The sequence below is a fragment of the Schistocerca cancellata genome, chromosome 4, assembly GCF_023864275.1.
Source record: "Schistocerca cancellata isolate TAMUIC-IGC-003103 chromosome 4, iqSchCanc2.1, whole genome shotgun sequence".
Taxonomy (NCBI): domain Eukaryota; kingdom Metazoa; phylum Arthropoda; class Insecta; order Orthoptera; family Acrididae; genus Schistocerca; species Schistocerca cancellata.
Genome location: NC_064629.1, coordinates 601,810,726 through 601,824,037, shown reverse-complemented (window position 1 = coordinate 601,824,037; position 13,312 = coordinate 601,810,726). Strand labels below are relative to the sequence as shown.

The 13,312-nt window shown below is 35.8% G+C and overlaps 1 protein-coding gene across 1 annotated transcript in view; it reads right to left on the bottom strand.

The window, feature by feature from the left end:
• The window catches only part of LOC126184961 (katanin p60 ATPase-containing subunit A-like 1), a 193,369-nt gene that overhangs the window by 33,476 nt on the left and 146,581 nt on the right, over positions 1-13,312 (bottom strand). The window contains exon 7 of the mRNA XM_049927655.1: positions 4,344-4,453. Within this exon, the coding sequence (XP_049783612.1) occupies positions 4,344-4,453 (110 nt within the window). The remainder of the gene's footprint in view (positions 1-4,343; positions 4,454-13,312) is intronic.

The window sequence follows — 13,312 nt, the reverse complement described above, 5'->3', positions numbered from 1 at the left end:
GTAGACTATTTCTGTAGCTTGTAGAGTTATACGAGATGTACTGAACTGAATGTACTCAACATAGCACAAATTCCATTACATTGCATTGCATTTGTGTTAAAACAACTGCTGATGTTTTCTAATCTTTCAACAGCTGCCTTTTCACTTAGGAAATTGATATTACCTCTTATTTCTACACTTATATCATCTACAGAAAATAATAAAATTTGTACTTTTTGAAACTGCAAATGAAGGATTATTTATGTACCGGTAGATCAGAAACAACAGAGGACCCAAACTTGAACCTTACATTACACCATGTCTGATTGGTTCTAACTCTGAATGCCTATTGTTAAGTGACTGACAGGCAACAGATACACATTGCTTTCTGTCATTCACATAAGATAAAAACCAGGAACCTGCTGTGTCTACTACTTCATAATATTTAAGCATTTCCTTGGGAATACTATGGTTCCCTTAGCTAAGTCACAAAATTTCCCAATGGTAGTAGCTTCTATTTTACTGATTCTAGTATATTGTATACCAAGGAAAAGACTGAACATTATTTTCAGTTAATCCTATGCTGAAATGAGTGCACATCTGCTGAACTCCTTGGCATTCATTTCGAGACTAAATTTACTTCAAATAGTCACACAGACTGTATATCTATAATTCTGTCACTTGTTATTTATTTGTTGGGGAAACAATTCACATATGTTTTTAAACAACTATTGCTTAGTTCCTATTATGATATCTTCCACTTTCATTTAAAATAAGGTATTGATTTTAGTGTGATTCTCCCTGAGGAAGAAAAAAAAAAGAAGAGAGAAAAATTGAGAGAGAGAGAGAGAAAGGTGGGGGAGGGGGGGAGCATCTGTTTGAACAAGACCAACAGGTGCACATCTGGAATTTCCATGACTAAAATACCTTATAGGCGTTATTCCACACAGTTAAATATATTAACAGTTTATTTCTCTTCATATGCAGTTACCTCTTGCATATACAGTAAATTATAGAAGGAATAGCCTAAGGCAACCTGTACACCAAGATAATTCTTGTCAAACATTAAAAATAGAAATACATACAACTCAACTAAATAAAATAGATTGTACTTACAAATGTCTAGGCAACCTTTGCATGCAGATGCTTGAAAATGGACAAATTAATAAACAAACAAAAGTGCTTACAACTTATATGATCTTCTAAATTTTTTTTTAAAATACTGGCAATAATAAGACAGATTGGTAATTTGTAATAGTGTCTTGCCTCCTTTTTTGTGAAGTTGCGGAAAACAGAATGCTTGTCTCTCTAGGAAAAGATTTGTTGCATAAATAAGCCAATATATTACTAACTGTAAGCTCAGCTGAACAACATTTCATTATTTTACTTTTGATTTCTTCAAAACCACTTGACCATTTATTTGTAAGAGAATTAATAAAATTTGGAAACTTATTTTGGAAATGTAGGAGGATACTGAATTTTATGTAACTTGTTTTGGAAAGTATTCTATGGAAATATTCAAACCTAATCTATCTGTTATTGGCCAAATAAATTTATGCAGAATTCCTCATTTTTTAAAGAAATTTCTCTGTTTTCTAGATTCTTTCCTCCTGTCTCATTTTTTTGGTAGGTTCCAAAAAGTTCTTATCTTGTTCTTTAAGGAGCTTATTTTTTATTGATAATACATACCATTTGGCACTCAGATGACTTTACTTGGACTTTACAGCACAGTTTGAAATGGGCTTTAATCCTATCATCATCCATGTCCCTTGATGACTAGTAGAGTTTTCCCGTAGTTCTGCATGACATTTTGATTACATATGTAACCCAAGGTTCAGATGCATTTAATCTGATTCCATATTTTAATTTCTTAGGAAAGCAGTTTCTAAGTTTCTAATAGTAGCCTATTACAATGTTAGAGAATAAATTATGTTTTTCATTGACACCGGGAGTATTGTACATATCTTTCCAGTTTGTATCTGACAATTTCTTGTCCATTTATCACCCTTGTATTTTCCAATTATTTTTATTTATGTGGTGCACTCTGATATTAAACATCAGCAGTTGACTATAATATTCTGAGAGGCCATTAACTATGGGAATTTCAATAGCACTTTGTAATCTCAATGCATCTATAAAAATGTGGTCAGTAGCAGTAGTGCTCATTCCCATAACTCTTGTTGCAAATTGCATAAAGGAGCTGGATCACATAAAATGACAAGGAACTTAAGTAAAGCTCTAGAACAAGTGTTCTCTGAAAAATTATATTTCCACATAATATTACCTTATTTTGCTTGGAAGTCAAGAAGTTTAATAATGCATCAATATTTCATAAATAATTCAAAATTAACAGATGGAGTCCTGTAAGTTATTATTATTATTAACTTTCCAAGAAAATCTACTTTTGCAGCATAAGTTTCAAAACACTGATCACTGTAAAGTATATGGGTATCAGTGTTTTTATAGATTCATGCCTTCTTAATGTAACTGGCATCTCCTCCTTTCTCCATGCTTGACCTGCAATTATTTCTGCCCATATTCAGCATCCCTGTATCAATGGTCAAAGGACGTTCAGAAAATCATATTACATCTACATGTTCTGTGTCAACCTGTTCAAGAGCCTTCATGAGGAAGCCTTTCTAATCACTCACAGTCCTGAAACCCTTAGTTAGTTCTGATTTACTGATGACATATTTATGATTTAGAGACCAACTGAAGACATCCCACTGTCATTCATTCAAACTCTTAACACCGATCTACCACCTGTTTTAGATTGTCCTCCTTGGCCCCTAGAGCCACCTTCACTTCACTGATAGCCACTTTCAGACTATTTAAATTAAACCCATCACTCACCAGAAGTACATCCACTCTGCAGCTGCTACCCGTCTTACATAAAAAAGGTCTCACCTCCCTCCCCCATACAGACTGGCAACCAGTGGATACAAAATTTTCAGTGACAAGCAATTCTTTTCCTAGGGTACTGAGGATCATACTGAAGCATCAACAGAGTATATCAACCCTTCCAACCTTGACTTAAACAGAACTCCTACCCCTATTCAGTTGTCCACCAAAATTATGCACAATATTTGTGTGTCCTTATAGCCATCTTGTTTTCAATCCCTTGACCCCTGGGTGACATACCTGTATAAGACCCAGATGCAAGACCTGTCCTATACATCTGCCAACCATTCCTAGACCAATTCTATCACTGGCATCACTCATCACAACTAGAGCCACACATGGAAGCAGTCACAGCATATAACTATGTTGAAAGTACTATGCAGCATTCTATGTAGATATGAGCACTAAACTATCCACTCACATGAACAGAAATTGACAAACCGTGACTGAAAGTTAGCATGCTATGCAAGTGGTTGTCCTCAACATTTGTTTTACAAGCCATGCTACTTGGATTCTTGCCAACAGCCTTAAGTTTTTCTGAATGTTGTGGGTGGGAAATCTCCCTTCTACATATCGTTCATTCCAGTTAAGATTTCAATATTTGCTAACTCTTGTGCCACACTTGTCCTCCTTCTCTTCTCCCTTCATGTTATCAACTAATTTCACCCATTGTTCCCATAACATGCTCTTAGTTTTCCTGTTTCCTCTATCTACTACTCCATCCTTACTCATAACTTTGAACCTTTCCATATCTCCTATATGTATCTCCTAGTTTGTATTGTTACCCTAGTACTCTCCCATTTTCCTCTCTGTTTTAATCCTGCCACACCTATCCATAACTTGACCTTGCAAAACAGTTACATGTTCCATCCCAGCACTATCCTTCATAACCCCCCCACCGCACCTACTGTACCATTCATCCATCTCCTCACTCTACATATATCTCTGTTCCCCCACCACTTATCCCATTTGACATCATTGCTGACCTCATTTAGATAAACAGCATTGCAATACAAGAGCCTGTGCTGAGTTGAGCATGTGCATTTGTTAGTCCTAATAAAGGACATTCTACAAAAATAAAGCATTTTCGTCTTTTATAAGCAACTACCTACTGTTCAGAATTGCTTCTATTTGGCGGGCAGTGTTCTATCCTAAATACATACTATCTCTATTCCTGGATTTTCAGTTATTGATATTGCATGTACATGCACAGTTGTACATTATATGTAGATCTGAGTGTATATGTGTATTGATTTTAGGAATATAATAAGGAGAAAGTTAATATTTTTCCATTAGGAATATAATAAGGAGAAAGTTAATATTTTTCCATCAAGTGATGCTAGAGTATGTGTAACAATACTGTGTGTCATAGCTCAATGATTTGTGTTTAAGTACATCCCTGTGAATAAAATACACAGCTGTATGAATATCATTATTATGATGAATTATGAATGCAGATTTACCGTTTGGAAGAGGAACATATATCCTTTTCTCAAATCTTCGGCGAAATGCCTCATCAATGTTCCATGGATGGTTGGTTGCTGCTAGTACCATTATCACCTTGTTATCTGAACTGAAAAATTTTTGAGAGCACTTTTGTTATTTTTGTATGATGGAGGAATTACACACACACACACACACACACACACACACACCTAAGAAATGCTCATAGACTTGATGCATGTGCACACACATGAAAAGACAAATGGACAGGTATGATATTTACTACACTATAGCTATAATGCCCTTTAAGACCTGATTTAAAGATTGTTATGTATTCATATTTGATCTTCAGCTGTACCCTGATCAGAAGATTTATATTTGTTATCATTGGGAGAATTATATGCAAGGTAAAAGTGAAGTTTTTGTGTGCTTGGAGGCTTTATTTAATGTATGTGCAATGTAAATTGGCATTTTACATGGGGGATGCAGGAAGCAGGGGAGTAAGTATAATCCTCTCCATTACTCCTAGCACAGTGTAAAAGGTTACAGTGCACATTTTGTAGTGACAATTCTTCTTGTTAGTTTGATCACATGGCCAAAGAGAATTACGTGTAGCAAAGTATGCTACATTTGCATCACTGTGTATCAAAGCTTCTTGTGCTCCAATACTGACTTAGAGATGGCTGTAGATCACACTTGAAATCAATAATTGTATAAACACAATCAGTGATTATTGTCTGGTATAATAAAAGACAGAAAAATAACTAATTTTTTCAGTCATTGTCCTACAATTATCTTTTATTTCACAAAAGATGCACATTGTTTACTTATTGGTTTTAACCTATATTCATTAATACATCATCTATTTCCATAGAAACATTGAAATTAAAAAATGAAATTAGTTAATTAACTCAGTTCCTGCAAAATCATTTTTCTATTGTGACAACAGAAAAATTGTAACAGACTAGTACTTGAACCTGTATTTAAATTAGACCCATAAATAATAATACAGTAGTAACTTGATTAATGAATCTGTTTCATAGTTTTCAATGTTTCAATGGATGTTAACGTTCTTGGGTTGGTGGTATAGGGCACAATGTCCATTACCCCTGTGATGCTGCTACCACGTATGCCTTGGAAGAATCTCTTGTTGTAATGTTCAGAAGAAATACAAGGGGAATATCAATCATACTGAGGCTTTGGGTCACTCTTGGAGACATAACTGGATAGGCTTGCATAACCACAGTAACCAGATGTGTCTCAAAATTCTGATAAATATTGTCTATTCAACTCTTCTATGGTATAAATGGAATTGTCCAAAAAATATATGTCTACACACACACTCTGCCAACTACTGTGACATGCATGACAGAGGGTACTTCTCACAGTATCACACACTACAGTTTCTTCCCAGTTAATTTGCATATGCAGTGTGGGAAGAATGACTTTGTGTACATTCCAATTAAACTAATTTTGTATTTGTAGTTGGTATATGAGTGAATTTTTTGGGCATCTGTAATACATTCCTAGATTCCATATACATTAATAGTTCTTGAAACTTTGTAAATAGGCTTTCACAGGATACTTGGTGTCTATTTTAAAGCATCTGCCAGTTCAAGTTTTTCAGCATTTTCGATGGTCTCCTTCAAGTCAAACAAACATGTGACCATTTGTATAAGTTCAATATCCCCTATAAGTCCTGTTTAGTATGGTTTCCACACACTTCAACAATATTCTGCTGTGGAACACACAAGTGTTTTGGAAGCGGTCACCTTTGTAAACTGATAGCATTTTACCTAAGCCTATACATTTTCTGGCCAGATACATTATCACAACACATTATTACACCCACATAACAGGATGAGTGTACTGACTCCAACTGTGACTGCTGCTTATGCCATTGCTGTTTCTGTTGTGTGAATATTTCTTGTTATTTATTTTGTTTGCTTCAGTTGTAAAATTAATACCGTATTTTCAGTACAGGTACTTTGTTGTTAATGATTTTATCCTTTTTGAAGCGCTAGAAACCTGTCGCTTATTGTAATAGTTAAGGAAGAATCATTCGCAATTCTTTTCACAGCTTTAAATGTTTTTTTAGTTGTAATATATTGTTCAGTTCTCGTAAAGGTTTTCTTTGCAGGGAACTGGATTTTGCATAATTTAACGTCAATTTTTTTGTCTCTGCATATTTCACCATCATTTTGTAGCTTCTGTCAATGGAGTTCGTCGAATTTACTTCTTAAATCTTTAACTTCATCAATGACCATACTGATAAAAAACGTAAGTACCATCTCTGTTATTAAAATTTAGTCCTAGCTCAAGTGTACAAGAAAGGGTGTAAGAATGATCCCAACAACTACAGACCAGTTTCACTGATATCAGGTTTCTCAAAAATCCTAGAAATGCTTATGTATACCAGATTAGTTAACTATTTGGGCAAACGTAACATTCTCATGACCTCACAACATGGTTTCAGAAAGGGTAAATCTACAGAATCAGCAATTGTCAGTCTAACAGAATACATTTTACAGTCATTAGATGAGAAAAAGGTTGTCTCTGCAATGTTTCTGGATCTTTCAAAGGCATTTGACACCATTGACCATGAAATGCTGATACAAAAATTAAGCAACTATGGCATTCGGGGGCAACCGGGTGAATGGATAAAATCATATTTGTGCAACCGCAAGCAGTATGTATCATTAGGAAACTCGTACCAATCAGAAACCAAATTCATCAAATATGGAGTGACGCAGGGTTTGGTAATGGGGCCATTGTTATTTAATGTGTTTGTTAATGATATAGGTGTTGAGGAGGAATAAAAGAAAATATTGTATGCTGATGACATGACAATACTAAATAGTGACCAAAATATGGAACAGCTTGAGAGAAGAGCATACATATCTGCAAATGTCACAGCTCAATGGCTGTTGGAAAATGAACTGGTTATAAATCTAAAAAAGACTATGTATGCAGTGTTTAAAAACAAGGAAAAGGCTGTAGACATGGATTTAGAGGTTGATGGAACAAGGCTGGAAGAAGTAGAATCTGCTAGATTCTTAGGTATTCTTGTGGATAATGAACTGAAATGGAAAAAAACTTATTAATAATGTCTGTAAGAAACTGAGCTCTGTCATATTCTTAATGATGCAGCTATCACAGTATTTAGACAAGAACCTTCTGTGTACAGTGTATCATGGACTTTTCAAACCATACTTACAGTATGGAGTGACTGTGTGGGGAAACTCAAACAAACAAGAGACAAAACGAGTGTTCACATTACAAAAAAAAGCAGTTAGGACCATTTTGAGAAGAAAGACCTCTGAAACATGCAGAAACTGTTTCAAGAATTTAGGTATCTTAACTTTTTCATCGTTGTATATATACAAAACAATAATGTACATCACAAAAGGTAGTGAGGACTGGATTACAAATGCTAGTGTACACACCCACAATACAAGAAAGAAGAATGAAGTACGGAGCATACCCCACCGACTGGCAATGCTAGAAAAAGGACCCCAGTACTCTGGTATCAGACTACTGAGAAGTCTGCCCAAAACCCTGCAAGATAGTGTACTTCACAATGACTTTCCAAAGAAACTTAAAGACTATCTCATTGAAAAAGAGTTTTACAGTGTTGCAGAATACTTATGCCATTAAATTTGTAGTATATATTGTTACTCATTATCAGTGATGTAAAAATGTAAGCTAAAGGTGTAGAAAAATAAGTGATAAAGAATGTTAATACTTCAACATGTCCTATATTACACGTACATTTACTGTACACAATGTAATCTTACAGGATCAAATAAAATTCAATTCAATTCAATTCAATTCTTCCATGCACAACCATATCTTCCATTTAGAATTCACATTTGCACAAGAGAAATGAAGCAGTTTTATATTTGATGCACACAATTCCTTTAAAGGAACGATTTCCACAGTAGCAAAGACCTGAAACTCTTCGACTTAACATCGCATTTTGTTCGCTTCTGTACTCTCGAATTTCTCCGATTCTACATGTCTCTTTTCCGTAATTTTTGATATTATAGTGGAAGCTAGACACGTCCTGTCACTAAATATGTTGATTTTTTTTTGCACGTGCAACATGTATTTGCTCATAGTTTACTTTTGTTTGTCGAGCAATTCGACGGATTGTTGGTGCTTAACGCCAAGTTGGGGAGACATTCTGCAGCTCAGAATTTTCATTTATTACATGCGAAATCTTATGTCTTATAAAGCCCACATTTTTTTCTAAATTTGTAATGCATTCTTTCAATTTGACTATCATAATCCTCATAAATAGGCTACCTGTTTTTATGGCAGAATTGAAACTTTTAGTCCGCAGCTCGTGGTCGTGCGGTTGCGTTCTCGCTTCCCGTGCCTGGGTTTGATTCCCGGCGGGGTCAGGGATTTTCTCTGCCTCGTGATGACTGGGTGTTGTGTGATGTCCTTCAGTTAGTTAGGTTTAAGTAGTACTAAGTTCTAGGGAGCTGATGACCATAGATATTAAGTCCCATAGTGCTCAGAGCCTTTTTTTTTTGAAACTTTTACTTGCTTGGTAGAATAGAATAGAAACTTTATTGTCTCATAACATGTCATATACAATCAGATGATTGGGCCATAGGTGACTTGTCAGTTTAAAGCTATTTTCTAATTGTAAGTGTACAGAATAATTACAGGTATTTTGTGATTTTAAGTACCACAAAATGATTTAAAATAATCATGTTGAAAATAAAGTAAAATTAAGAATAATTATTTGCTTAAAGTACTTTTTCAGCATGACAGAATAAAATGTAACATCAGGCACAGTTATTTGTAGGTTCTTTAAACCACACAGAGCCTTTGTATGTTTACAAACTTTGCCATTAATTTTACTGCAATAACCAGTAGTCTCCAACTATCTCTCCATAGAGAAATGCACCACAGACATCCAGTTGATAGATGGAGAAGTTATTCTCATTAAAATTAACCAGAAAAAATTTCAATGAAACCAGTTTTGCTACTGCACTGGATACCTCTAAATAAGACTAAGACTATTTACAACACATCCGCCAGGAAAGCTTGAAGAGTCACAAGACAAGCTTTGTTGGAAACCTTTGCTACAAGACAAGCTTTTTGAGAATCAACATTACCCTTTTCATCCCTTTTTTTTTTTTTTTGCCTAAAAACCAACTTTCTGTCAATAACATCACAATCATTTGGCTTACATACATAATCTCATGTGATGTTTTCTTCTAGGGCTTGCAGCTCTCTTGCTTTAGCATTTTCCAATTTTTAGCTTCACTACAAGACATTGCTTCAGCATAGGTGCTGGAGTCTTTGTCAATCACTGCTGTCAACGGGCCTGACACATAATCCTCCAATTGATTTGGGTGTTGAATTTTCCTCCTGGATCTAAGATTGTATGTGTTCTTGTCCTCTGCATCCTCTAAAAAAATTTCTGTTTTCACTGTCTTCACTGATTTCTTGTTCTGCTCTAGGCTGTCTTTTATTTTCTTCCACAACATCAGTCCTCATTTCCTCTTTCCATTCCTCTAAATTTGAAACTTCATCTATGTTCTTTTTATCACAATGAATAGTATCTGACTATTTCACATGAACATCAGCTTTCTTCTCCCTTTTGGATACTGCTGGTGGCAAAAAATAATGTCTTGCTGTATCTCAATTCTCTTTGTGGGAGGTATAAATATTCTGGTGGTGGTAGTGGTTAGTGTTTAACGTCCCGTCGACAACGAGGTCATTAGAGACGGAGCGCAAGCTCGGGTTAGGGAAGGACTGGGAAGGAAATTGGCCGTGCCATTTCAAAGGAACCATCCTGGCATTTGCCTGAAATGATTTAGGGAAATCATGGAAAACCTAAATCAGGATGGCTGGAGACGGGATTGAACTGTCGTCCTCCTGAAGGCGAGTCCAGTGTGCTAACCACTGTGCCACCTTGCTCGGTTATAAATATTCTGTAGCCCTTCACATCATTATCATAACCCAAAAATAAATCTATCTTGTTTTTTGGGCCTAGTTTCAGTCACTTTTCCTTGGGTATGGGGACAGACATATGAGTTCCAAATATTTTCAAATCTGCTAAGGGCAATTCTCTGCCATAAAAAGCTTCAAAAGGAGTTTTACTTTCTATGGGGCTTGGACCAGTTTGATTTAATAAATAAGCTACCATGTTAACTGCTTCAGCCCAGAAATGTTTGGGAATTCCTGAAATCATTGAATGAGCAGCTTTAACCAAGGTGTGCAGTTCCCTTTCAGCTCTTTCATTTTGCTGTGGAGTGTACACAACACATCTTTGATGGGTTATGCCATTTTCACTCAAAAATGTACCTAAGTCAGTATGCATAAACTCCAGTCCATTATGACCCCTTAGAACTTTAATCTTCCGACCATTTTCTCTCTCAGTGTTTGCATAAAATTTCTAATCAAACATTTAACTTCATTCTCCTGTTTCATAAAGAATACTTTGTGTTAACCACAGTTGTCATCCTTCAAATGCAAAAAATATCTTGCTCCTCCAAGAAGCCGGCCGCAGTGGCCGAGCGGTTCTAGGTGCATCAGTCCAGAACCACGTGACTGCTACAGTTGCAGGTTTGAATCCTGCCTTGGGCATCGATGTGTGTGATGTCTTTAGGTTAGTTAGGTTTAAGTAGTTCTGAGTTCTAGGGGACTGATGATCTCAGATGTTAAATTGTATAGCACTCAAAGCCATTTGAACCAGCTCCTCCAAGCTAATGCATCTCCATGGGTCCACAGACATCTGCACGAATCAGTTCAAGTGAGGCATTAGCTCCAGAGGAACTGACAGGGAAAGCAAGTGATGTTGTTTACATGCTAAACATTCTTTACAAATGTTTTCAATGAATCTCACTCCTTTATATGATAAAAACTCTTTCACTTGTGTAATGCTCTGATGTTACAATTATTTGTGCCAGACACTCACGTTTTCAATATATATAGACAAATTGACATGTTATTACTGTCAACCACAGAGTGTGTTTCATCCACATGCATAAAAGAAACCATTGACAGTTGTGACTGTGTTCCGTTTAGTGAAAACAGTGTATGATACATTTTGTTGACATGTTTGAATAATGTACAAACTTCGCCTTTACTCTTCAAGAATGCACATTGTTCCTTGTTTGAAACTAAACACATACCTTTGTGTAACACAGTTCTTACAGAAAACAGATTGAATTTCAGTTCAGGAACAAAAAGCACTCCACTAAGTACTGTTTTGATAAATTTAACTCTGATCCATGCATACAGTTCCACAGTATCATGCTCAATCACATCAAGAAGTTTACTGTCACCCACAGTAACTTTCATTGAGCTTTGCACACTGTCCAGTTTTGTAAACAGTTCTCAGTTTGTTGCACATATGCTCGCTAGCACCTCATCCAATAATTTTCTAGGTCAACTCCTTGATTCATACACATAAAGGCATTTACATTCTGAGCCTTTTTGCCTTCCTTTGATTTCAACAGCCTGCAATCTGACTTCAAATGATGTCTTTTCTTACAATAATTGCAACTTCTTAGTTCTCTATTTGCTTTACTTTCATAGTAGCTCGCCTTACCACAAGCATAACAGGTAATTTTTTGTTGCCTGCTTAGACTGACTAAAGCTAACTCCGGCTGATTGCACTGATTATTTCTCTCTTCCTCAATGAGCAATCCTGAAATTAACTCATTAAACATTTCCTTCTCAAAGGATATGGACTCCCATGATGAACAGAAATGTTTATATCACCCTGGCAATGACATTACCACTTTTGTTATGATCATTTTATCTGAAAGTGGTTCTCCCACTTGCTTCAATATTGTGTTGATTTTTTTGTATTTTCAACACAATGGTAACCACTGCATCATCATCAAACTGGAGCAAGAAACTCTTTTGCTGAAGTAGGTAAATACTGTGGACTCTTTTTCATACACAGTCTCAGTTTTGTCCTCATGCCAGCTGATGAGTGAGTGGTGCTACCTCCATCCAGGCCACAATAAACTCCTGTGTTTTTGTGTCCTTTTTCCGCCATGTTTTTACTTCTGCTTCTCTCTCCTGTGGTGACTTAGTAACAATGCTATTGGCAGTATTTAAAAGGTCTTTTCCTCTTAATATCACATCCATTTGGAATTTCTACACCACCTAATTGACCCCTGCAGACAATATTAAATGAAACTGATGTGTAGATTGTTCCATTGGGCCACGCCAACACTATGCCGGTGACATCAAAATTTTTGCTGTTACGCATGACACCAGGAAACAACTCTCTGCCAATACACTTAAAAACAGACTTATGCACCTAGAACCATAATCTGTGATCAGGAACAGTAAATGAATCACGAAAATAAGCTCGTTTGTGCAGAGTTTATTGCAATGTGTAACAGCTTACAACTAATGGGAGACAACAATACAAACACAGAATAAACAGCAAATGCCAAAGCATTTAAAAATGGTAAATAACACAAATCAAAGATAAACAGTGTTGCTTCTTTAAGATATCATTAACATTGTACCATTAACAATTCTTCTGTGGATCTGACAAATCTGCAACCATTCATACTGTCCTTACACCAAGGACAGCACAAATGGTCACAGATTTATTAGACCCATGGAAGAGCATTATAGAACTACTGCATAGCTTGAGTGTTTTGTAAGCAACCTCCTTTGTAAACAGATTATGTATTCTTAGTATACTACCAATGAGACAAAGTCTGCCACTTACTTTATCTACAACTATGCTTAGGCAATTTCTCCATGTAATATAACTACAAATTGTTACAACCTTGTATTTGTACAAGTTGACTGATTCGAGTTGTGACTGATTGTTATTGAAGTTGACGGATACGACTTTTTTCATTTTGAGAAATGCACAGTTTTATATTTCTGAAAATTCAAAGCAAGATGTGAATCCTTACACCACTTTTAAATCTTATTAAGATTTATCTCAATAACTGTGCAATTTTTTCAGGCAGTTCTTCATTACACATAA